Raw genomic sequence first — 26,510 nt, 5'->3', positions numbered from 1 at the left:
AAAGTAAAGGAATTTCGAATCGACGATCAATTTCTGCCAACTGACCACTCGTGAGCCTGTGATTGTTACTCGATTGCGAGACAAATCGCGAGACGTGCACCTTTTTTTCACTGCGACGCTTCATCGAGAATTGCAAGAGCATCGACGCTTGAGATTATTCTAAAGAAGTAGAATATTCTGGCATTTTTCTTTCTAGGATACGCAGTATATCTTTAAGAATCAACAAGAAGAAATGTACATTTTGAACCGACAGACACGATCAATTAATAACGATCGGTCAAACGTCTTGCCTAGAATTTGATTTGTTCGCGAGAGCGAGAAAATAAATTCTTAGCTAGAATAACACGGGAAACACCGATAAATCTTGATGGAAGTCAGCCCCTTTTAATTACGGTGTGAAGAGCAAACATAGTCTGACTCACCGCACGCGTTCCCAAAAACGAAGAAGCTGAGTCAAGCCGCCGTCAACCCCCGTCGACTTAATTCGCTCGAATTGGATCCGAGAAAATCCTCTTCGAAACAGCCAGAAGAATCGTTTCTAGAAGTCATCCCGTGCCGCTCCTTGCTTAATAACCAGTGACGCATAGGTTCTTTCGCCGATACGCAACGTGATTCACGGGTTCATCCCTTCGACGCACGTATGAACTTTCAACGAGAAGACTTAGGAGCGATTATATCAGTCAATGTTGCTTCTGAATCGATTCGTGTATAGAGAGAGAAAAGTTTACGAACTATCGTTTTGATTCATTAACGAGAAAGTTTCGTAATCATCTTATTTCCTATATAATCTTTATAGTCAAAGAACTTTGAAATTTATAAACGCAAATTTTTCTGAAACTCGCGAAGGATCACCGAAATCGAATAATAGGTAACGATCGGTCAGGTTGCAACTGATCGGTTGACATCGCCAACCGTTTTTTTTTTTTTTTTTTTTATTTGCGTTTATTTTACAATCAATTCTCGTTAGAGAATTTTAAGTAAATTTATCTGACGTAGCACTATGACATGATTAATAAGTGTTTATAGTATGTTTGATTCTATTTGAATCTAGTGCTTAGGTCTAAGGTGCAATGTCTTTTTAGCCTGCGGATCTGTTCCGACGTGTCGAGTATTTGAGTAATTAGAGGGTTTTGGTGGTTGTTAACTCTTGTGCTATGTCTATTGCTGAATTTTGATATTTCTTCTTTGACTGATCGCCAACCGTGAACGCTATTAATACTCAAGGTGGAGGTAGATTAAAAATGCCGAGCAATGTTATGTATAATTGATTTATTTGCACTGTTTAGTATAACACGAAGAGTCTGACCTTCTGATGAAGATTGTTTTAAGTCTTCTTGAAGAAGCTTCGTGTTACGCCACGAGGCTTAGTGTAGACCGTATTTCTAACCGTCGCTCGCGGTCCTACAGTGTCGCAGACAGATCGTTTTATCTGCCCGACGGACAATATACAATGTATCGACGAGGGTATAACATCAACCACGTCTCAATTCACATTAGAGACCAGGTCGCACTTCGGAACCGATGGGATGATGACGGAAATAAAGATGTGGCGGCACTCGGCGACAATGTATGTCGCCGAAGCGAGGTGCCTAATGAACCCTCAATATCCCAAAGGTCCTTTCGCCGAATGTTCGAAAACGCCTAACAAACGCGTGGATAGTGGGGATATTGAAGGATGACAAAGAAAAAAAATCGGATTCCGCCGAAAGTCAAGTAGTTGTAAGAGTTTCGGTCTTGAAAAGTCGCGGCTGGAATCCAGAAACGAATTGTAGTTAGTGTAAACCGAGTGCTAAGAAATAAATTCTCCCTTTTGATTTCTTTATTTTTATCTTTTATTTTTCGTCTTCGATTTCTCTTTTTTTATTTTACGTGACAAGCGTATAGTTGTCACCGAGCAGCGAGTTCCAGAAACGTCGATTTTGGCCTGTTACTTTATTCTCACAAAGAAGGTGGCATACGTGATCATAAGCGTGAACGGTGGCGTGATCCGAACGTAATGGGGGTCGTTTCCCCGAGAAGACAGAGAAATGATCGAAGGGCAGTCAGTCTCGTTTGAAGATTCTAACTGCATGCATCGAGAGGTCTGACGATTGAAATTAAAGTCGCTTAGTCTAACGAATTCATCGAGAGATATCGTAAAGTCGGGTCGAATTTCTGTAACACTTTAACAGTATTCATCGCTAAATAATTTGTGACGTTTTTATTGTTATATAATTTATTGTTAAATATACAAGCTATATTAACCTGTTAATATAGTGTTAAATTCATTGAACTACCTCTGTTATCTTAACCGAAACAGGGGAACGACTAATTCGCGGCGTCGATTATACGAAACGTAGAATTTACGCCTCTCGCTGACGCGTTTTCCTCGCGACCGCGTCTCTCCGCGAACGGTCGTAACACTTCGCACGATCCTTATATATTAGGTTGTCCGAAAAGTTTCTTTCGTTTTATGAGGAAATAATAGACGCACAACATTTTTTGTTCTATATTGTTTCGTCGTGTCGAAGTTCCGCTTCTAAGAAAACTCTACATCTGGTCTTTTTAGTTTTCTCAAGCACTGAAGCCTCAAGCACTGAAGAATGGTTTTAGGGCTTTCAGTCATAGGGTAACGCTGCTAGCGTGCGGATCTGGACCAGCTCAAATTATATTCCGATTTGTATTTACACTTCTGTATTAAAATATATTTTCAACCTTACAATTTATCCACGCGTTCCTTTGTTCACACATCTAATAACCTCAACATGTCGGATTACGTGTGATCCATTTTATTTTGTTAAGATAAACACCGCAGATATTTCACAGACTTGGTTTCACGTTCGTATGAGGATGCACTATTGTAAAAAACACGTTTGCAAAAGAAAGACACTTTCCGGATAATCTAATACTAACTCTCCGTCTCCCAGGTTTTCCTTCTTACAACTGGTTTTTATGGGATGGAAATCTATTCCTTCCAGTCTTGTAATTGAATACTCTCGTGAACGCATATCCTCTGATGTTGCTGATTGATACCAGATGTTTACTTTACAGCGGACACATCGAGTCCTCAGGGTGTTAATTAGTCTCTTGACGAGGTCCGCATCGTAATGTTTACAACTTGGGAGGTAGGAAATTCGTATTTTCTCAAAAAAGGTAGATGTGTTGTACGAGTCATAAACAAACGGCCATTCCGAATCTCGAACAGCCACTATCTGCGGATTTTCAACCCTCCTTTCTCCCGTTATTGTCCACGATCGCAAATGGACGCGTTAACCCGCGCTGAAAGAAGCTGGCAACGGGATAAAGAGCTGGCAAAAAAGAAACAGGGTGAAAGGAAAGCCGGGGGTGAAAGGAAAGAAAAAGTTGCCAACGAAAAGGCGGGAAAAACGAAAAAGGTTCGCGTGAAATTGGAAGATGGAAAGGGAGGAAGTAATTCTAATGCCTCGTTTTGGCGTGAATGTTGGAATCGTTGGTGTAGCGCGACCAGTTTTTCCACCAATCTCGCGCTATCAGAAATTTGAGAGTGATCTTGCCACTGTTAATACCACGCCTTTCTCCAGATCTCTTTCCTTCAAATAGAACTAGTTCTTCGTAATAAAATAACTTCGTCGAAGTTGCGAAAGAATCCTTGAAGGTTGTTCGATCGTTCGCGGAGAGACGCGATCGCGAAGAAGCGCGCCAACGAGAGTCGTAAATTCTCGTTACGATTTGATAATCGACGCTACGAATCAATCGATCCCCTATTTCTGTTAGGATAATAGAGGTGGTTGAACTGATGATAACGCTTGGTTAACAAATTAAAATATAATTCCAACAACTTTGTACATATAAATCAGTTACGCGTCGTGCGTATAGACGTCTTCTTAGAGATGTATAAATAGTTAGCTACAGCTGATAACTGATCAATGAACGAAAAACCAGTCAAAACATTGACTGATCTAAGGTTGATAAACTAGTAAAGTTCGGTGACGATACTGTCGCAGAGAAAAACTATTGCTGGGGGTTGGTGGCCCCGCCACCGGTCACTTGCGGATTAAACGACTGCTGAACATGAGAAACACCCGACCTTCCCATTTCTTATCTGATTGAACAATAACCATAAGGAACATCTGGATTTGAAGATATTCTATAACAATTAAGGGCCTTGACGGTAAAATAAAAATACTTAATTTTATGATAGTTCCTTAAGATTATTGCGATTCGATTAATTATATTCGCACAGCTAGTGGCCGTCTTATCCGAGGGATGGATTCCGGTTTATGTAAAGAGTTACCGGACGTAACAAAGGTTAACCCCAGTCTTTTATCGAAAGAAAAAGAAAGAGAAGATGTCCCGGGAACGTATCGGACAATAGACAAACCCATGAATAGCGTCTCGAAAAGAGAAACACGAGACGAGATATTTTTTCCTCTGAATCAAGAAGGAGGTTCCAGGCTGTTCCAACGACATGCTGACGCGTCAATCCGCGTCTGCTCCGTGTGCAGCGAGCTTCTTGCCGCGTGTAGGCGAATTTCGTGGGATCGCGTGTGGCTGCGTGGGAGGGCGTAAACACGCATTGTATCTTCGTCCGATGAAACATGAAATAAGCAACCCCCTCCGGATATGATGGGTGTATCGTGATTCCTCCTTTCCTTTACTGGGACTAGTCTGCAGTCGGAAGACGCTTTCACGGAAGATCGCAATCTTTCGGTGTCCCCATAGGATCTATAGAATTTCTCAGACGAATCGAAGGACGAGGCAATTTATGTGTCGAGCGCAGGCATCGGAAGCGTACGTTATAGGGGTGTCGTATTGGCGAGATGGATTGATAATCTCGATCTTATTTCTATCCGCGGAATTCATACTTTCGAGCTTGTTTTTCGAAGTATGTGCCAATCGATTACACGCGAGATACGAGTCGCCAAGAGTCGTAAGATCTCTGCCTTTAGTTTCCCAAATTCCTGGAACGATCTGTTTCCTAATGTCGATACGCTGTTCCTTTCAAAATGCGCGACACGATGCTCGACTTCTGTACTCGTCCTCGACGCTGCAACTGGCAAGTACCGGGCAACCGACGGTGAAGCACGCGTTACAGAATTCCTATGGACGCAGGTGCATCTTCTGGTTGGTGGCCGCGAACGAGCGGGAAAGAAGCGGCAGAAGAAGAGGATAACGAAGACGAGACAGGAGTCGAGCTCACGGAGCGAAGACCGAGGTCGTTTCGTTGGTACGCGCTGATCGCGGCCAGTTCACCTGGCTAGCTTGCGATACAGATACATAGGCGTCGCGAGATCGAGGCTACATCGCGAGAAAGAGAAAAACAGAGCTGAGAAAACGAGAGGAGAAACGAGACGACCGGCCGAATAAACGAAGACGGAGGAAACGTGGATGCAGGATGCTAAAGAAGGCTAGCTCGAGCTAGCGACCTTCTAAGGCCGCGTCGAGCGAATGCTCGCCACTCTCTTCAGCTTTTTTCTCTCGTTCCCGTACTCGCTTCAATCTCGATCTCCTCTCCTCTCCTTTCCTCTCCTCTCCTCCGCGTCGCCTACTCTCTTCGGCTAGACATTTCTTACCTCGTTGACGATGAAAGGCATCGAGCCCATTGGCCGCAAACGATGGAAACACGGAAAGCTCCATCCCGCGGATCCTCTTTCCATCGGCTAGACTGTTCGAACAGCCAATTGCGATCGGTTTCTCTTCCTCTTGCCGACTGTCCTTTTTCTTCTCCTCCACGCTCCACCTCGTTCCTCCAGCCTGGATATGCTTCTTTCTAGTATTTCGAGTCCGAGTACGCTACGTCGAGATGGCTTTTTTCCGTCTTCCTCCCTTTCCCCTCTCCTTTTTTTCGTAAGACGGTATCACGACAAATCCGAAGTATCGGAGGATTTCAAGAACGCGAAATCGGAATTTTGAATAAAACTGAATAAGCTGAATCGGAGGATGAAGGAAGTGGCGAGCGAGACTGCTCATAGTAGATATAAATCAAATGTATATTCGACAAATGCGCGTGCATTCGTGATTCGGCTTCTTGACGATGATACGAACGTAAAACGAACCGGCATCTAGTATTTCGCGGATCGAGATTGGAACGGAGACGGTCTACGCGACGAAAAAGAGTGGTTTCTTGGAGCGGAATGAAAGCCTGTCGGTGAATGTGGAAAAAAGGGAAGAAATTTACCGCGTGGTCGGTGAAACGATCCTCGAGATCGGCTACGAAGGAAACAAGGCCAGCAAGCAACAATGCGTGAATCGGCATGCAAGAGCGAAAAAGGTGGAAAGTAAAAGTGAGCGAACGTAATGAAATGCGCGCGTAATTAGAATTAACGCGGTCTTATCGGCAAAGATTAGCGGCGGCTCGCCGCCAAGCATTCCAGGAACGAACGTTTAATAATATTCCGTTACGTTGGACGTACAAGGTGAACCAGTGTGAAAGGTGATTGCAACGCGGATGCATTTTTATCCGCTACCACCGCTTTCAAGAAACGTATCCACGTTTGCCGATAACGTGAGCGAAATTCCAGATTCGCCGTGTACCACGCGCCACGCGCTGCCTTTTATGCCTTCTGCGTTCCTCGATTATTCCTTGTCTATCGAGCGAAGAAGGTTACAAGAATATCCGACATTTTCCCTATATTTTACGGCTTCGATGAAAAATTAAACATTTTCTTTCACGCGTTAAATCGAAATTTATGTGGAACGAGCGGTCGAAGAGCGGGTAATATATGCAGTTTTAAATAAATGCTAATATTCGATGCTTGCTGATGATATACTTTTATTATTATTTCACACACGAGAAACACACTTTTGCCACGTTCCACCGAATTTTCTCGTGGCACGGTGCGTCCCGACTTCCACGTGCATTCTCGGAATCGCTTCTCGCTCGCAACTGACACCCAACATCCGATCTTCTTCGTTCGGAGCTCAAGCAGTCGTCATGCATACCGTATCCATAAGGTCGCTCACACTCTGCCACACAGACTATGGCACGATCTGACCCACGCTTATCACATATCGCGCTTAAAGATATTGACATTAAATTAAAATTTTCCAGTGGATTTCAATAAAACTACCTAACATGTTTGCGATGTACGATAATCAGATTAATCGAAGTATATTACAAGCGTGAAAAACGTTTGCATTTAGGATCGGTATATTTTTATAATGGAAGGGACCACCCTGAAGGCGACACTGATATTCGAGATAACGTACATGTGCGCGAGTCTATCTCAACGTAATAAAATCGGCGAGCAGTTATATAGTTAGTTGTTCGTATGGTCGTTCTTGAAACGATAAATTACAATTGAAAGAACGATCGGTGTCCGCATTCTACGATCGATAATATTCGAGGATACAACTTTATCCAAATTTTCGATGAAATCCTCGAAACATTACAATTCTCCGATGATCTGCAACGATTTATGCCGCGTTTCGTGTAAACTCCTCGCGGTTCTCTCTCGCGCCACTTTTCTCGGTGACCATTCACTTAGAAACTTTATTACCATCATTATCGATCGGCGCGTGCTCATCGCGTACAAGACACGCCGCGAGAGCAAGGTTGAATTTAATTCCCGACGTGCCTATCTCGTGTCACCGATTCTTTCCACGGCAGATTTGCTTTGCCGATTTATCGGAAATAATTCCGACGATTTTATCGTCGGCGTTACGAGGCAATATATCAATCGCAGTCCTTTCCCTTCGATTTCGATCGACGACCTGCCAAAGATCGAAAGAAATGGTAAACGAAGAAGAAATATACCCGGCGTAACCTTCACGGCCAGGGTTACTGAGATTCGCAACGAAAACAGCCACACGACGCGTCACGACGTACATCGTGCACGATTAACTACGGTGACGCGGCATTCTTATTGCTATCGTTATCGATCAATCTATCCGTTTTCAGTGCTTCCAACGATAGGCAATGCACAGATAACCCGGCGGTTGTTAGAGTTTCAGGCAAGTTCCTTCCATCGAAGGTTACTGGTCGGCCGTGAAATTCGTTAAATAGCGATAGCTTTGTTATTGCCGTGATCCATCAGAATCAATGTATCGATCGATAAATGCCGCACGCCACTGAAATAAACCACCTTAGAACGGTATCTCGGCCCTCTCGATGACGTTACATTCTCAATTTTATCGTGACCCGAGCGATTCCACCCGATCATCGTATGCTTGTGTCCGTCAAATCCGTGTAACGTTTCGCTCTGCTCTATGCTCTATCGTGAAGGTACAGACCTTCCGACATCTGTAAACCCAAGAAGATTCGGTTTCCTGCGAGAGACGCTCGAACTGTCAGTCGTGAAATTTACGACCAACCCTTGGATAGTGCGAACGAAGAACGATCGAGAGAAGGAATACGATGGGAAAATTGGCATTAACGATATCATTAACGCGCCTTTATTTCAAGCCATCGGTGAGAAAATGACGTATCATTCGCAGGAGCATAAATTTGACAACGACCAGGCGACATTTTATAGTTCTATTCTTATTGCCGTCGATTATTACTAGGGTAGTGGCGGTATACTGGTCTAGCGTCATCGATCGAATTATCGCTTGGAAAATATCGCGTTCCCCCTATCTGTCAGATAAAAGGTGATTCTATCCGTCGCGTCTCCTATCGTTGCGTAAGCGTGCACAATTATGATCGATGACGTCGTTGTTTTTCCATCATCCTGCGGATGCTTGAAAATACTGCAGACGCGATCTAGACTAGAAACTACAAACGCGTTAACAGAATTTCGAATCACGATCGAGTTTCACCGTGTTTTATTCGCTTCGATCGAAGTTCGAACGTTCGACTCGAATTGAAATTTCTCGGGAAACATCGTAACTGGTATGCGATCTTTACTTTGTGAAAGGTATTTTACAAGCGGAATTCCGAGCGAATCGTTCCATGATCACTGTGATTTTCCCATGGCAAATCGTGTCATCGAGTCCTCGGCGGAGTTTCGCGTGTTACCCGGTCGTTCGGCTCTGTTTGGAGTCCGTTTCGAGTACGTTTGCCATTTACGACGCATCGACGCGTTCAACGTGACGGTTATTGCCAATGATTGACGTACAAGTCGGCGGAAACTATTCATTATCGAATAATTGTCGACGATCGACGGATTTTCTTCGAGAACGTCTGAACTTGAAACGTGCACGCGCGAGTTTCTCTCCGCGGATTCAAAGTGCTTTCTCCTTGGTGAACGCCGAAAGGGTGTCCTATAGTCTGGTCTCTATCACGCCAGTTTACCCGTTCCACGGAGAAATCGACCGTTACGTTTTCCGATTGCTCGAGGTTGCGCTAACAAATCGGTATCGTCGTCGATATCACATCCGATAACTGTTACATAGTGTACAAATGAATTCGGTATCTAAGAATTGCGGAACGAATACAACGATACGAACTTTGCTATCTCCACTTCCATGTTGTAAACTTTGTAGTTTAACGGTTTAATAAGAAACGCGTAGTACGATTGAACGCTTCTTCGGAGTTTCGAGTACAAGCTTTTACTGAAATTACAAGGAATTATCTCGCAGCTACAAAAATCAATCTTCCTCCTAAACCGTATATTAACGTATCAAAGGAAAATGTACGCCGTTCAAAAGATTCCGCTTGTTAATCGGCAATCACGTACGATCGAAGCGCGAAATCTTCAAAGGATAAAACTCTCTCTCTCTCTCTCTCTCTTTTTCTCTTAACATAGTAAACGCATACTTTTCGCCAATTGAGTCATTCATCGGTAATGATAGTAATAACGTTGGCGATCCGCGCTTGCGGGCTTCGACGGTTATTAAATAGAGACGATCTCGCGCAAAGCGAAACGCGACTCTTTCGCGAGATGATACCGGGCCAATTTAGCGGGCCGTCCCCCCCCTCTCGCGATATAATCGACGTTAGACACGATACGTAATGACGGGTCGAGAACGTGGCGTTTGAGCAAAGTTCCTGTTCGACGTTCGGCGAAAGTAGACGTTTCCTACGGAGAGAGCCAGCAAGGAATCTTTTAAATGTCTACTTTACGTTCCTTCTAGAAGTACGGGATACTCGACTTGGTCGGACTTCGCGATGTAAACTCAACTATCGACGATAACTTAGGAAAATTCCACAAGCTCAAAGTCCAACGAACGCATATTCGCGAAGCAAACATTCTCCAGTGTGCTCGATCTTCATCGAAGATGGCCGGTCGGCGATCTTCAGCGCGCGAAGATTGTTGATCTTCGAAGTGAGCCACTCGAAGAACGAGGCGTCGAATTCATTTCTGCGAGGCAGATGGTCCGTCCTTGTTCGCTGGAGGAATGGCTCCTCGGCTAAGAGGATCCTCGCGTGTCCTGGCAGGCAACGGCCGCTCCTACCTAGCTGGCATTCTCCGGATACCAGGCGTTTTCTTCGCTTTTGCTTCCAGCGAAACCGTGGCTCTCGCGTGTGGGGGCACGTCGATGACGAAAGTGCACGCGAGATATGCACCGACGTAGTATCTTGTCGGACTCCCTTTCGAGCCAAGCGTTTCTCCTCCTCCCCTTCGCTATTTTTCCAAACCGCACTTCTCCACGCGAATCGTTCTTTTACCTTCGACGAAACGAACGCGTTACTCCCTTTACAATGTAAATCCTATTAAACTGAAACATTTGTGGCGGTTGAAAGTTCCTCGAACGAACAACGTAATTCTACGCGAACGCTGCTCTGCTTCTCGGTCTTGAAATCCTTTCCCAATTTAGCGGAATGAGTAGCGAGTAGCTGATAGGAAGCGAACAAAACCACGGAATCTATAGAGGCAAGAAAATTTTGATCCAAATTCAACCGCGGTTCCGTTATTCCAGCGAAGGAAACCATCGTCCCGAGCATACTCGAATCGTCGTGATCTTCCTTCACAGACCTTACACGCGAGGATATTTCAATCCTCCCGTGTTAGTAGAACGTGTTCTATCTACGCAATAGGTGGAGCGAGCGGAGGAAACGGCGCGAATCCTATCCGCTCGATCGAATGTCCGCCACGCGCGCGGTATCGAGTGACTTTCAGACTGCCGCGATCCAGCGAAAACGGGTCGGGAATTCGAGGGCGAGCCTACGACGTGGAAGGTAAAACCTTTCTTGAACGCTTCGATCCGGAGGCCTCGTGACGCCTCGCGGACGAATGTCGATCCGATCGAGGTGCCGATCGCGCGTTTACTTGGATACGCGTGAGATGAAGACGAGACTCAGTCTCCAGTGCGCCAGTTTAAATGCTTGGTTGAGTGTAACGTCATTTGCGAATCGGCCTTGGAATTTCTGCGCCTGCACGACCCCGTTGCGATCGAGGAGTCGGATGATCGTGGAATCGCGAACGAGTATTTTAATGGTGTCTGTCGGAACAGAAAGAAACTATAGCTTTCACATCCAGAAGTGCGAAAATTTATTGCCACGAGGCAATACAACACGCGTTTCAATGCGTTTCTATTGATTTCATTGATTTAGGAGCTTAAACTACCGAAAAGTGGAATCTACTTTAAACTACTTCTTTATTACTGTAATCTCTTCAATTGTCTATAGCATTTGGTGCGTTTTGAATTGGTTAGAACGAAAGGTAAACGGGGCAGACGAAACTTCCTCATAAATTCTAAAATGCGAAAAATGGTAATTTACCCGAATATACCGAAACGTCGATAGGTAAACAGCAAAAGTAGGAATTATTTATAATCAAGGTAATTACACATCGTAGTAAAACATGCGCGTAAAATGCGCATAACGAATGAGATGGCGGGCAGTAGCCGCGAGGCTCGCAGCATTACTCGCCTCGACACGGAGCACAAGGAGCAAGCTGCTACAAATCTCGTTCCATGGACGAGACATCTGGCCATTATTCGAGCTAGTTACCGTACTGGCCTCGATACATTATCGTCGAAATCGGCAAATTCTCAATAACCAACTGTTACTCCGTGCGTTATTATCGAGCGACGAAATAAACGCCCCGCGGCGAATGACGACAGTCCACACCTCCAACGATATTAATAGCCGTCGTTATCGCTTTTATTCAAGGTAAGCTTATTTATAACAAAGTCGATTTGGATCGTTGGCAGGGAAGAAGGAAGTATCAAAATGCAAAGGTATATATTCCGCGAACGACACGTAAAAGGAAAGAAGCACGCAACCGAACCAGAAAAATAATATCGGCCGTGTAACGAGCCATGCCACCCTCCTGATGAAACATCGCTGCTTCAGCAGAGGATTGCTGCGCGAGCAGCATACGTTCTATCGGAACCATCCCTTTTACAATACTATATACTTGGCGAAATCTCTTTATAATCCCTATAGAATCTTTTACAATAGCTGCGAAATATTTCTTGATTTGTGGCACCTTCTATCCAATGATTTTCTGCCCTTTAATACCTAGATTATTATGACAAATTTTGTTGAAGTTTAGCTACGTAGGAGCTTAGTTGGGTGGTTCATTAAGAGAGTCAGGTAACCTGTTTATAGTACAAACGTTACAAGGATTCTATTGTATACACAAATGTCGTAGTTAGAACGTAGGTAGTTGACGAGGATATTAAACCAGAAGAATATTCCATCGGTATTCCAAGGACCAACAGAAACAAATAACATTAGGCCGGGTCAATAGAGCGCTCTACGTAAATACGAAGCAAATGCCACAGGAACCACGAAGTCGGTGTTTCAATCCGGGTTTCAATGAGCAATAAATCCGACGTCTCTGGCTATTCATCGTTTACCTGAACGGGGTTTACAAGCGGATAATCCGGCCAGTTGCTACTCGAAGGAGGAACGTCGTCCTCGATGAACAATCCGTGCTATTCGTGTCAATTAGCAGGCGACCAGGTGCACGCGTACCAGCGTGTTCGTGCGCGCGGTTTTTCACGCTCCAGCCCCGCACTAATTGCACGGTGCAAACGACGCTCGCCCTGACGTAACATCGTCGGTCAACGTTTTTCGAGGAATCGAGGTCGTCGCGATGGATCGCGACGCGTGGCTCGAGAAACGCAAATGCCGAGAGCGTGCTCACACGCGGCTCCGGTAACAAGATCCGCAGGCGTCGGTTTCTTCTTTTCTGCTGATCCTGCCACCGTGCCATGCAATATTTTAATTGCTGGAACGCGGAAGCGATACGCTTCTCGCCGGCTACACGCGCGTCCGCTCGCCTACCTGGCCAGCCCTAATCGAACTCCAATTGGTCTAACCTTACTGGCCCCGTGCATCAAGTTGTCACTCGTGAAAATGCTCCGCCAAACTAAACCATTTATTTCGTAGTTAGAAGCGTGTTCCAACTGAGTAGCGCGCGTGGAGTACAGTGCACGCCTATCTTTTTCAAATAAATTGAAAATCATGTAGTAATGTACGTAGCGATAAACTTTTACACCTTTTTCGATAGCTTTGTCTCCTTATTACTGCGAGTTTTTCGATCGTATCGAATTCCAAAAACGTCCGCTCCTCCTTCTACGTTTTACTACTATTTTATTATATTTCTACTATATTTCTATTATTATAATTCTACTAAATAATAGAAACGCTTGATAGCTTGCCGTTAGCAAGTTGGCGACTGACAGGATGCGAGTTTTGGCAGGTTGAGTGTTTCTTCGCCACTTGTTCGCACTTCGCCAAAATCAACAAACAAAGTGAAGTGTACGACCGAGTAAAAAAACGTCTACTGTAGCGAATGCATTGGAAAAACACCTTAGGTTGTTTCTGCATTACGCTTTTGGCCCAGGCTAAATCGTTCGGAAACGATGCCGTGTACCAAACAACAACCGAGCGTAATTAACATCGAAGTTAATGGAAAAATGAACGAGAGGAAGAAGTCTAATGGCTCTTTCATCCGAAATCGATGCAAATAATTACCGGGCCTACATCTGTTCTGCCGTGGTGCTCGTACGGAATGCCCGCGGGCCTTTTGCGGCATTCCCTGACAGTTATTCGAGGCCAACGATCGAGCAGCCAAGGAACGGGTCCGTGGACGTCGCGTTTCCACCAGGAGTTTCCCCTTGCCCTCCTCCGGCCCGATTTCCACGAGCGTATTTGATGCCACCTCGATGGTATACCCTTTACTCTCTTTTCACACGATAACGTGTTCCAGAATCTATAAATATAATTGATAAATGTCGATACAAAGCACGCGGCCGCGTGTCTCTTCAATTTCTTACGAAGCTTTCTCGCTGAACTTTCAAAGTACCTATACGCTTAATTATTCCCGACAAAAGTAATTCGTACGTAAATGGCAAGCAAAAAACAAGGGAAACTTTCTCTTAATCTGCACGACTTTGGTTGCAGATTGTTCAAAACCGTTCGAAAATTTGTCGGCTTTCACGGCTCCTTTCTCGAGCATTCGTCGCTGGAAAACCAGTTTCCTTGCAACGAGCATTCACGCGTCGCATCGCGTCGTCGGAAATACACCGGCGTATTAAAATGCAGAACCGCCGCGTATTCCTGCTGCCGGCATCGGTAATAGTCGATAAAAGTCCTATATATCTTAGTAATACACGGTGTATCGAGAGCCGGCTGTATAACCCGACCGCGACCGCAACGCAAAATAGGAACAGCTCGAGGAAAACGCAACGAATGGTATTGCCCGGCAAATCTTCGATTCCACCTTGAATACTCCAACCATGGCCGCTATTTGCGCAACTGCGATAAAGAAAAAGACGATTTTCGAACTGCTTGATCGATATCGTATTACGTTCTCCTGAAATTCTTGGCGGAACACGACTTGCGATCTGACGGGGCGCGATTTACTTTTCTTTTCTTTGGTAATCATTTTCTGAATTTTTTAAATTTTTGCTCTAAATTCCCTCGATTTTGTGCTATCACCATTTCTTACTTGGCAAACCGTAAAATTTCGTAAAAGTATAGAAAGTTTATATTTTCGTTTCTTTGAGTGTACATTTCATTGAATTTTTTATTATTATCGTTAATTATCTAACGGGCATTAGCTCCATAATGCAATGGAGAAAAATAGATATAGAAATTAAAAATGTTCTGAAAGTTGCAAAGATTTATTACGTCATAATTAATTGGGCGTTATATATTATACAATAATCTGGTCTGAATTTTTTTTATTAGATACTGGAAATTTTTTATAGTATATAATGAAATGGAGAAACTGAAAAATTTGAAAATTCTGGACAACGAAATTGATTTACGGTCGATTAAATCCAAATTATCAGGTCACAAAATGTCATTTAGATAAAACATATAGTTTAATCGTGTAACCAGCTATGTTTCTGTGCAAATGGGATAAAAATGAAAGGGATAAAAAGATAGAAACAGGCTACTCAATCATTGTTCGCTAAAACTAAAATTCTTGACACCTATGTTTAACGGAACCTGTTTACCTTACGCGTTTATCGTATTCGCGTAAATAGCTCAATATTCATCAGAGCACAGACAAAAGTATAATCAATCAGAAATCTAAAACTGCTAACTATCCACTTAGCGACCGGAAATTCCGAAACTCGAACAATCTATGCGAGTAATAACCTCTGAAAACCACAAACCAGGGAAACCTGTAAACTGGTACCAGAGAAAAGGAAATTTTTTCAACTTCAAGTCGGTTATTAAGTGGAAAACCAGCCGATTGACAAAGGTTAGAATAAGCCGACAGTACGATAATACAATCAGCCCTGTGTAAAATTAGAATGTCGTTGTGCAACGAGCTAGGTAAAAGCAGCGACGTCACGTGCCCTAACTGTACAACGACCGCTGTGTGACCGAGAGTCGGGCTTGCAAAGTAACCGAGCAAAACAGAATACCTCGTAAAAAACGATTAGACGGTAGGGGACGTAAAATGGTAGCATTTCATGCTGTCCAGTGTAACGTCGGGTTTAACGTACTTCGGTCTCGTCATAGAATAGGAAAAAGCAGCAAAAGCTGACGGGCTCGTGCGAGAGTGACGCTCGTCCGCGTGTTAGATTTCAGTAAGAGCGTCTCGCCAGCGTCCAGACTGATTTATCTAAGTATGAGAAACCACCGTGGTTGTTGGTGTTATTTATCTGGAACGAGCCTGCGACAGAAACGTTCTCCTGTACCGGATGCGGCTTACAGAGGCAACATGGTTCGCGACTGTAGCCCTGTACCAGTTTCCCGAACACCATCGATGCGAATCCGCGAACGTTCATGGCGAGAAAACATGTCCTTCTTCTATGGAAGTGATTTCTCGCAAGCGATAGGTATTCGCTTGTTACAGTTAGACTATGGTTACAGTGGATACGTGTTCTGATCAATGGAACATCTGAAAACTAAGATACATACTCATAAACGTCTATATACATATCTGTTTGCTTTGACACATTCAATTCACATTCAGAACACTCATCCACTGTAATGATAGAGCCTTGAGACGGAGAAGAAATCCGCGAACAGAAGGGAAACTAGATCGGTTACAGAAGGAACGAAAGATTCGGTAGATCATATGATCGATGTAGTAGTAATTGGTACACCGTTGTCGGTATTATGTCGGCACGAGGCTGTCGACGCAATTAACGAGTTGACGACATGTGACCATAAGAAGAATAGATATCCTAGAGGCTCTGTAGCAAGACATCAGCAGATGACGTTATACATCAAGGATACGACAGTTGGCCGTTTTGAAACGAGCTAGTTAGCTGGACGCTCGAATAGCTGTACGACAAGCTGCGAGCAACGCACCGATGTCGAACTTTCTTGTCTATCTCTGACAATTTTTTGCCGACGCTGTGTAACCACCCTCGTTCAAATACTAACCATACGCAACGCGATTTCACTTCGACGATATCCGCAAAAGTCCGAGTCGAAAGTTCTTGCGCGGAAAATCGATGAACTGATAAAGCGGATGTGTTTTGCTGAGGTCGACGCTGTACCTGAGAGCCAGACTTACACCAAGTCCCTTTTTGTTACTTCTCAGCAGAACGAAAGGACAGTGATGGTCGTGCACTTTTTGTATAGATAATACAGGTATGTGGAAAAGGAAAAGGGAAGAACAAGGCTAAAAGAAATAAAGAGAATAGCGAAATGGAGAAAGGAAGAGGGACGAAAGGCAGCCGAAAAAGCTCTCTTGGAAAAATTGAAATCCTTCGGTTTGCAAACGATCGCTGAAGCATCAAGGTGTCATATCGCGTACAATTGTGTGGACATTGACGCGCATGGGGACCGCTAACTTCGGATTCCGTAGAAAAACGGTCAGATGTGTTTATAACGCGCGCATGCAATCGCTCACGAGCGTGAAGCTCCATGGGTTTTGTGGCGTTATGAAACACGGCGATCTTCTTGCAACACCGATAAATTATCGTAAATGAGCATAACGCGGGCACCTGTCGCGCCTTAGCCCGGACAAATGTACCATTACGCGACTAGTTTTTCGTCGTGGACGAATTCCACGAGTTTAGGAAATTCTGGACGTAACATACTACCGAAAACGTATACGATCTCTCTCAACGCGAGTTTCTATATATCTCAGTCTTTAGGTACTCCGTTTTCCAGTTACGGATCGCGAGCAGCAGATAAACGGTGTTTGCTTTTTCCAGCGACAAGTTGTGTATGTAATTCATCGACGGTAGAAACCTTCTGCTCGAGTCGACGCGTTTTAAGAACTGTAAAACGTTGGGAACATCTGCACGAGGTATATACTCTGAAAGCTCCGCTCTCAAAAACACCTTACCTATACGTTTCGCATTTAACTCGGAAGTCTGAAAAAAGAAAAAACTCAAACTTCTGGGTTATAGGATATGAGCGACGCTATCCGAAGAACTGATTTATGTGACAACAACGTACGCTGTGGCCGTGTCTCATCTAACGCGAACGTATGCACGGCTATTTCTGCCTCTATATTTGCGTCACTAATTATACGTGACCGCGTGTGCACTTCGTGTTTCGTAGATTCGCATCATCACGGATATCGTAAAATCGAAACTCAATTAGACATAATAGATAGTGGCCAGAAGAGAAACGGTATTTCTTAGCCGGCGTTTTCTCGTCAAGCGATCTCCTCGTCGAGTTCTAGCGTTCATTTGTATAAAACATCAGAGATAAGGAAAACCGCGTAATATACTCGAGTATTTATCAAGATACGTTCGAGTAATCGAGTACTTAATCATTCTCATCGGTGTCGATTTCGTTGACTATAACCCCCTGGTCGAAACAATAGCAACGTCGTATCGTAAAAAACAGTGACAGAGTGGTAACTGCAACGATAACGGTATGATCGAATTTTTTCGATAGCGTAATGGTGCAAAGCTAGACTGGAGGTTGGGTTTACGCAGCGTGTTGATTAACTCTGAATCCAAGTAATTGCGCGACACAGGAATGCCATAAAACGACACCGTCCATAATTGAAAGGCTAAATCGAACGATCGTTACGATGCACGCGGTGAGTAAAAAATACCATAAACGTATCCACAATCACGCGTAACAAATAGGAAAAAATATTTTCACTGAATAACGGAGAACAACGAACGTGTATGCGGTTCGTGGTTACCAAGAGTTATCGGTTCTCGTAAAAAATCCATGTCAACGTCCATGATGCATCGAGTATCGGTATTGTGATACTGGAAAATAGTATTAGATCTATTTTAGGAAACAAGGGACTGCACGAACTATAATAAATTCGTTGAACTGATATAACAATTTAACTAATCACGCGGAACCAATACGCTGTTTAAACAATCGTAAAAATATCACTTCGACGCTAGAAACTTTTCCTGCGATAAAACAACTCCGATTTGACGGGAGAAAAACCCTGGCGAAGTTATCCACTTTCCGGCTCAACGACAAGTCGGTGGATTTAATTTAACCACTTAGCTGCCAGTTGCGCCGCAGGTAGCGTCGATCCCCCGCCGGAATTCCTGTCGAAGACAACGGCTTCGACAACGGCCCAGAACGAACGCTGGAATGCGGGAAATTCGCGGCCCAGAGGCGACCACTGGTAAGTCGTTTCTCCATCGATGCTTAGAAACGAGGGGAAACGTCGCCGCACGGGTTTCCCGCGGCAATATCGTGCGTGTTTATGGAATCGCGATGTCGAGGATGCAACGTGGCTGGCAGCCCCATCGATGCTCTGTGGTTATCGAAATTGTGAATGAAAATTCCTTCGAAGGTATTTCCAGCGAAGCGTTCAGATCGAACGTATATATATTATCGGAGGTGTCTTGAAACGTTCCGGTATGGTGCGCGTACATAGGTACGTACCATATCTTCTACATTTTCACTAATGAAAATTTTTCACTACCCTTGTCGCTTCCCTCGTAAAGAAACTCGCTTTCGTGCTCGTAGTAGCTATCCAATTTTCCTACCGAGCATACTGTCATAACTATATTCAAGCCGATGTCTATCTCTCCTTTCGTACAACTTGCCCTTAGTCGAGGCAACGAGAATCTAGTTCAGAGATTTAATCGTACGAGTTAAAACCTGGCCCTCAAAAGATTAACGAGCGTGCTCTAAATAACGCGCGTATACATCTTCAAAGTCCAGATCAGGCCTCGTCAAAACCATCTTCAACGAGCCTTCGTATCCGAGATACCACACCGATAATACGAATGGAAGGACGAAGCTCTGCGCGTCCTCGTTTCAAGACGAGGCAAGACGATACGTAACCGCGCGAAAGAGAGTGGCGGATCGATGGATGGGTCGAGGCGAGACACGCGCTAATCGCGAATACCGTTCGGTTTCGAGAGCGACCGAAGTCACAGGATCGGCTAACAATGAGGACGGTACGTTGACGGCCGATAATTAACTGAGAAACCGGGCGAAAGTCGGGAAAGCGCGTAGCGATTCATCTTACGTGTTCAACAGGTATCCAGATAAATTCCAGCGAGGAGAACCCTCGAGGTATGTTTACTCCAGCAGGCTAGCAGGAAATGTTCGGATGCCTGCTGCGTCGTTGCGTTCTCCGGAGCCGTTTGTACCAGCGTTACGTATCGCGATTGTTATGCTGCTTACGCCGGGACGCGGATTCCAGCGCCACTGATGTTCCCTTCAAAGAAATTCCCGGATAATAAGGATTATCTCCGAAGACTGTACGTCACTCCGCCGAGCGCACGATGTATTAATTATCGTTCTGCCTGGCGCCTGCTCGAGCTCCTTTCTGCAGTTGCCGGATTCGTAGAAATACCTGTCAAAATTGATTACGCTTTCTCGGAGCTTTGCCCAAGCTTCTCAACTTTGACGCCAGAATGCAAGATTGGTGTTTAATTAAAAAAAAAAAAAAACAAACGACCTATTTTTTGTTAAAATCTAAACGTAGAGCTACTTCTGTATCTTAGTTTGAAGTCCATTAATTTATTGGAAACTTGGTTTCTCAACGAAGATAACAGAATCACGCGACTGCGTGACTTTTTCCAGTTCGCGCGTTCACCTGGCAGGCGCGACGAGATCTGTTACGTCAGGGCACGACGTTCAGGCCGCAGGTCGTGAACCCCGCGAGAGATGACGGAAATAACCGACCTAACTCTCTTAGCATCGCGAAACTAACTCGAGAGATGTACCCGTGATACTATCTTTACTCTTTTTCCCCCACTGGTTGACGAGTCGACGAACACTGTTAAGTCCCATTCACACGAACCCACCGGTAAGGAAAAAATCACTGTCGCGGCTGCGAATTGCTCCAACTGGCTTGGCCGCTCGAGGAAAACCGTTCTCAGCTGGAGTCTCCGACTAGAACAGGATTTACTCGTTCATTTTGCGATCGTGGTAGAAAAACGCGCAGCAAGTAGCTAACAAGATAGAAGGAAAATAATTATAGACTACACTGGTTAGAAAATAATCGTCCTTTTCTATAAATACTCTCACAATATTGGTATATCAATCTCTGTTGGAAGAGAATCTACTCTCGAACGTAAATAAATGCAGAAAGTATCGCTACAATAAGATTTAACTTTCACCCAAATATGCGACTTAGTAGCCAGCGCCTATCTTTTCTCTACTTCTCCTATTTACAACGAGGATTTGGCTAGCGAGGCTAATATCAAAGGCATAGTTGAAGCTAATAGTCGAGTCACTCGAGCAGTTGGCCATCTGTCACCCCTTGAGAGGCGGTATCGGCCAGCTGGGCTGCTTCTGGATGTCGGTCATTGGGGCCGGTGTGAGCAACGCTTTTCGACGTTTGTCTCGTCTATGTTTATGCCATGTCGTCTTCTGGCGTCGAACCGGATTTATCCGGCGCTCCCGGTGCACCGGCTACTATACTCGTGACACCTTACTCGACTTGACAGAGTGACTTTTCCGAAGATAAATATAGCGGCCGCTCTCGGTACACTCACGCCGTTCGGCAGTCGATGCCAGGCTACGCGAAAGGACGACAGCATTGGCCAGGGTGAAGGGGAACTCTGGATCCTGGATAGGTGGGACCATTTAACAGATTTATTATAGCTTCGATATCTTTGTACCTTATTCGTACATCTTACGTAAATTGGCCTGCAACATTGCAAATTTTTAAAAGGTTCGGTAGCTGATACGATAGCAACCGTCAAGACATTATATTTTTTCTCGTTATTTGTCCACGTTGATAATACGTACAATATACGTACGTACGTACGTGGAAAGACAATGAAAACGGCTAATCGAGTCGATACGAGTCGAACGGCGTGGAATTTCTATTTTTGGATTATCAGATTAAATCTACAGACTCGATCTGTATCAACGAAAATCGCTGGATCTCCCTTTTATCTCGTTTAATTAAGAAACATTAATCGCCGTCTGATTTAACGCGCGAGCAGTTGGGAGCTTGAAACAGTCTCTCTCTCCAGCCTCTCTTATCTCTTTATCCACCGTCTGAGCGCAGCTGCATTCCTGCACGGTGACACAGAATTTCTCAGCGCATTCCGGCCGCGCGGAATCGCGGCCCTTTCTCGTGGCGGAGAACGCGAGCTTGCTCACGCTGTGGCTATTTTTCGCGCGCTCGCAGCCTGTGCATTCTGTCCCGAGCCGCCTCGATTCGAACACACAGATCGATCGAAACAATATTGAAATCGAACGCTGGCGTAAAAACATTAAAGCCGATAGAAAAGAGAAAAAAATACCAAATAAGAAGAGAAAAGGAGATAAGGAGGAAACTGTGTATAATTCACGACCACCCGTAGAACACGTCGAGGTTACCAGATTCGATACGATGCACCGTGACGCCGTGGCCATTTTTTAGCGATCCACTCTCCGAATGGCGCGAAATTGCTAATTAATCCCGTCGACTTTGTTGCATCCAGAAAGAATCGATTTCGCTGTGTAACGCAGCAATTTCAGGCCGCATTAAACGTGCCTTGTGTGTGAATGATGTAGAATGTTGATTAAACCGAGTTGCTGTCTCACTGTTTTCGCGACGAGCTACGACACCCACCCTGGTCACGTTGGTTCGCCTACTAAAGCGCGTAACTCTTGGCGATAATACTTTCAGCCCACAAGGTTTTCCTTCGACTTCCATCTCGGTACGGTGATCGAATTCTTCGACGATTAAAAGTTTTTGATCGAAACGAAACGTGTGCTACAAAGCTGAAAAAGCAACCAGACGCTGTCTGTCAGCGTTGATCCACGCGATAACGCGGTCAAAGTAGCGTTTGGTCGATATCATACCGTGCGATTATGCATTTTAAATCGTTTCTCTGCTTTCAGTTCTCAACTACCTTCTGTCAATCTTGCGCGAAAACATTTTTGCTAAGGCTGAACGCCACGATCGAAAGATAAAGTTAGACGTTGCTTGGGACAAGAACGTCCAGCGTGCCAAAAAGATTGCAACTCGTAATTCCGCGGTAATAAGGCGCTTGGTCGACGCGCGCTGCCTCGAATTTGACGTTTTTTTTTTATCGATATACGTTGAATCGTGATGTTGAACAAATGTAATGGGCGCATTCAATATTTATCGAAGGGCTTACCATCCGAATATTTTTTGCGTTTCATTATCACGGAAATCATATCGCTGTAGTGGCCGGGATGTTACCTAGCGATAAGAATGTTCATGCAGCTTGCTGTTCCCCTTGAACCGTCAGTTACTCGTCGCGTTCGTACCTTGCGACTTCACGAGCCACGCAACAACCTTGGCAGCTACCAAAAATTTGCATCTCTCCGTACGCGCCCCGCGCTCCCTCCGATACGTCGACATATAGTCGCGTAAAACGAATTGACGCTGCTCGTAGGCCAATAAACAATCTGGTACTTGTCTGTGCCAGGCAGCAACGAACAATCCAAGAACGATCGAGCGCAATCTACTCGAAATTTCGCTCGACGCGTGTACGAGTATAATTTCACGTGGAATTTTCGTGATCATTGCGGGCGAATGTCGTAATTCGCAGAAAGATACGTCAATAGTATCGTCAATGGACGGAACGCGGCTGTGTAATCGGAAGCATCCGCCCACAGTAAAATCTGACGTGCATCAAAGTATGGTAGCCGTCGCCGATAATAATTTTCACGGGCGGATTTGTAGCCGAACGTAATGCGTTGACGTATTTGCATCCGTGACGATCGGTGTCGTCACAAAATACGTCGCAACGATCGCGACATAAATGAGACGAGATGGTGTGCGTGTGAAACGAAACGCATATACGCGATCGCGGCCACCGGCATAGCTGCAGTTCGTTCGCCTACGAGTGGTCGTATCACACGCTCGTAAACATTTATAGAGCTGGTTGGTTTCTCTTCTCCTTCTCCTTCGATTCTCCGTTTATTTTCTACGCTGGACGCTCTCATTGTCGCGCAAAACGGCTACTTTGTGAGCGCACGTTGAACGTTCACGGGGGGCGAAGACCGATCGCCGTTATCGACCATCATTCGCTCGTTCGCGGTGAACTTAATTTCTGTTCCCATTTATCGTTACGTCGCGAGACCTTCGTCAGTCACTCCTCCGCCCGGGGGGGAAATAATTCCTTGACGCGTATCGAATCACCTGAGAATTATGAGTCGAATAAAAGGGAAAGAATAAAGTCGTTTATGACCACCGCAATGATGACGCCGTTCATTGTGACGTAGGCTTCCAGTTGAAATGTCGCGTGTATATTTAATTCCGAGAATGTGCTACGAAGTCAGTCTTTTTCCTTCCGTTACGATCGCGGAAACAATTTTTGGCAAATCCGGCTGCCGGTTAAGACAAAGACTCTTCCCCGTGTCGCGGTAATTTGTCGCAGTGTTGGAAACTTCTCTATACTTTGAAAATCGGACACTGGGTAGTCGCCAACTCTTCCGCCGCTGTATCGTAATTACAGAGTTTTGAACCACTTTCGCGACAAAACGTCGAGCGGAACAACGAGCTCTCTCTCTCTTCGCGTTTAGTCTTTGCGAACAAGCGAATTTACGGTGACTCGTGTCGTTGATGGCAATCTACATAGTGTAGGACAAAGTGTACGATGTGACGAGATTCGAGGTGTCGTCGTCGAAAAAATATCAAGGATCAACGTCAAAAGGACTCGCGCTATCCACGACCCTGAAACGATGTCCTGCAGAAAACAACATAGCGTAACTTCGCATTTCTTAAGGATAACCAGAAGACTGATCTCGGTAAGCGAACATTCTTCAAAATTCTGTGCAAAAGAATGAAATTTTAAGAAGCTTCCTGCATAAAATCCGAAGATTCTTTCTAGAATTTTCGGCGGGACCTCAACTGATTTATCCAACGACCCAACTTCGAAACGGACAATTGATTCATTTTTATTGCCCTCTTCGAACATTTCCTCTGTTTGTTCGCGTTCCTTGGCATGACATAGCGAAGGAACGCAGATATACATACGTCCATATATGTATCCTCTTTCTCGACCGTTGGCAATTGGCCGAGTTACTAATGTACATCGGCAAACGAATGACGCGTGTCTTTTCTTCGCGTGATGCTGCTCCAATGACGCAACACTCGCATATAATCCTAACATGCGAAACAATGAGAAAGATTCAGGCTGTGCAGTCTAAACAATCCGTCTGGAACTTTGTATTTAATCCGCTGTGTTTAACTGTTTTTTCACGGCAGCAATAGAAAGCCCGTTCAATATCTTGAAAGCAACATCGTAAAATTCATAGTTCAACTTTTCTACTGCGACGATAGTTAGTAGATTAGCAAAGATAGGCTTTGCGTTAGTGCAGCAATGTTGATACGAAGGGACGTCGAACTGAATTAGTCGGTTTACTTCCTCACGAGGCATCGGATTAACCTTTAACTGGCGCAAATGAAGTTAATTCGATCGTACGTAACACGTGATTGCACTGAAATCTAAAGCATCGATACGATGATAAACAATAAAACACGACAAGCAAAGACTCGCTGCCATTAATCTCGGAGATACGATATTTCTTGAAAGCTCGATAAAATAACGGGAACACCTGAAATGTATATATTTTGCCTATTGCCCTGCTGTAATTTAGAATTACGGTTAAATCAAATCCACGTTGTTTGTTATCGGTCACAAAATCTAAGTGTCTTACTACTTTTACTTGCTTACTTTATTCCTGTAACCTTTATCTATTTAACCAACTCATTATCAGCAAACAAATATCGTTGATAGTTATTCGTGGAATCAGCGCGTGGCTCCGATGGATTTTACGCTTAATTGATTCTCGAGGATATACGTGGCGCCCAAAGTCGTTCGTGAACAACTCCGAAACCGGTAACACACGCACGATCTCTTCCTCTTTTGTCATTGGCACACGGCCCGATGCGTGATATACAACGTAGCCGAATAAATCAGCCGCGTGTCGTTTCTTCACGTGACGAGCTGCCACGTGACGTCACGGCTAACGTAGACAAGTATATTCTGACGAGCAATGGTAATCGGCAGCAAGTCTCGCAAATATAGACGCACCAGATCCATTCTCGAATTTCGGTCCCGTGACGCAGCGACGCGACGTTACACGAGCCAGACGTTACGTTGATCGATTCGCAGCTTTTACGATTACCCTGCCATTTCACGTATTCCCTCCATTTAACTTTCCGCGGACGCGTTGTTTTTCCGATCGAACGAAGCGCGAAACAAGCGATGATCATCTCAACGATGACCACCAGCGGCGAATTTTATTAGGCGCCGCTTAATATCCCGCGATAATCGCCGATCGTAAGCTATCCGGCTGACAATTACGACGATCTTCGTCTTTCAAGGCCAACGAGATGACGGTTATTAAGAATATGCGTTGACAGCGCTTCTAATTACTGGAAATCGTCGTCTATCCGTGCGAACAATATAATTACCGATGTTTATTAGGCATTTTGAATACGTAAGTACTTTAGAAAAATACGTATAATTATACGAGATCTTCATCCGAATTCTTCTTTCCGAGCCTAATATTAAAGAATGGCGCCGCGCAGTAAGGAAAAATAATAATAATAATGTAGTTTTGTGAGAAGGGAGTCGTTCTATGAATTATTGCGTCTTTGAAACGTGGTTATTCGACTCATCGTTGCGTTGTCAACGTAAACTACGGCTCACGCGATATCGTTGATCGATCGACGATTACGCCGAACATAGCAATACGCCGTTAATCGTCGCAGCGATCGAGAAAAACACTAACAGCAATGTTACACAAAGAAGACTCTTAATCGAGAAATTAAGATGTTAGATTATGTAACGGCACGCGAGAAAACCTCGGTGTTTCGTTGCGTCTATCGCATGATTGATGAAAATCCGAGACTCTTGACGAATAAAATTATTCGTAG

The 26,510-nt window shown here is 44.6% G+C and overlaps 1 protein-coding gene across 3 annotated transcripts in view; it reads left to right on the top strand.

Moving 5' to 3' along the window:
- Window positions 1-26,510, top strand: part of Pdk1 (Phosphoinositide-dependent kinase 1) — a 407,223-nt gene that overhangs the window by 350,257 nt on the left and 30,456 nt on the right. The window contains exon 1 of one of the 3 annotated variants that reach the window (XM_072022066.1): window positions 23,516-24,373. The exons of the other annotated variants lie outside the window; for them this stretch is intronic. Within the exon in view, the coding sequence (XP_071878167.1) occupies window positions 24,308-24,373 (66 nt within the window). The 5' untranslated portion in view covers window positions 23,516-24,307. Of the gene's footprint in view, window positions 1-23,515; window positions 24,374-26,510 lie in introns of those variants that run through there. 3 annotated transcript variants of the gene reach the window in all.

The sequence above is a fragment of the Bombus fervidus genome, chromosome 2 (assembly GCF_041682495.2).
Source record: "Bombus fervidus isolate BK054 chromosome 2, iyBomFerv1, whole genome shotgun sequence".
Taxonomy (NCBI): domain Eukaryota; kingdom Metazoa; phylum Arthropoda; class Insecta; order Hymenoptera; family Apidae; genus Bombus; species Bombus fervidus.
Note: the sequence above shows the minus strand (reverse complement) of the source record. Positions and strands in the feature narration are given on the sequence as shown.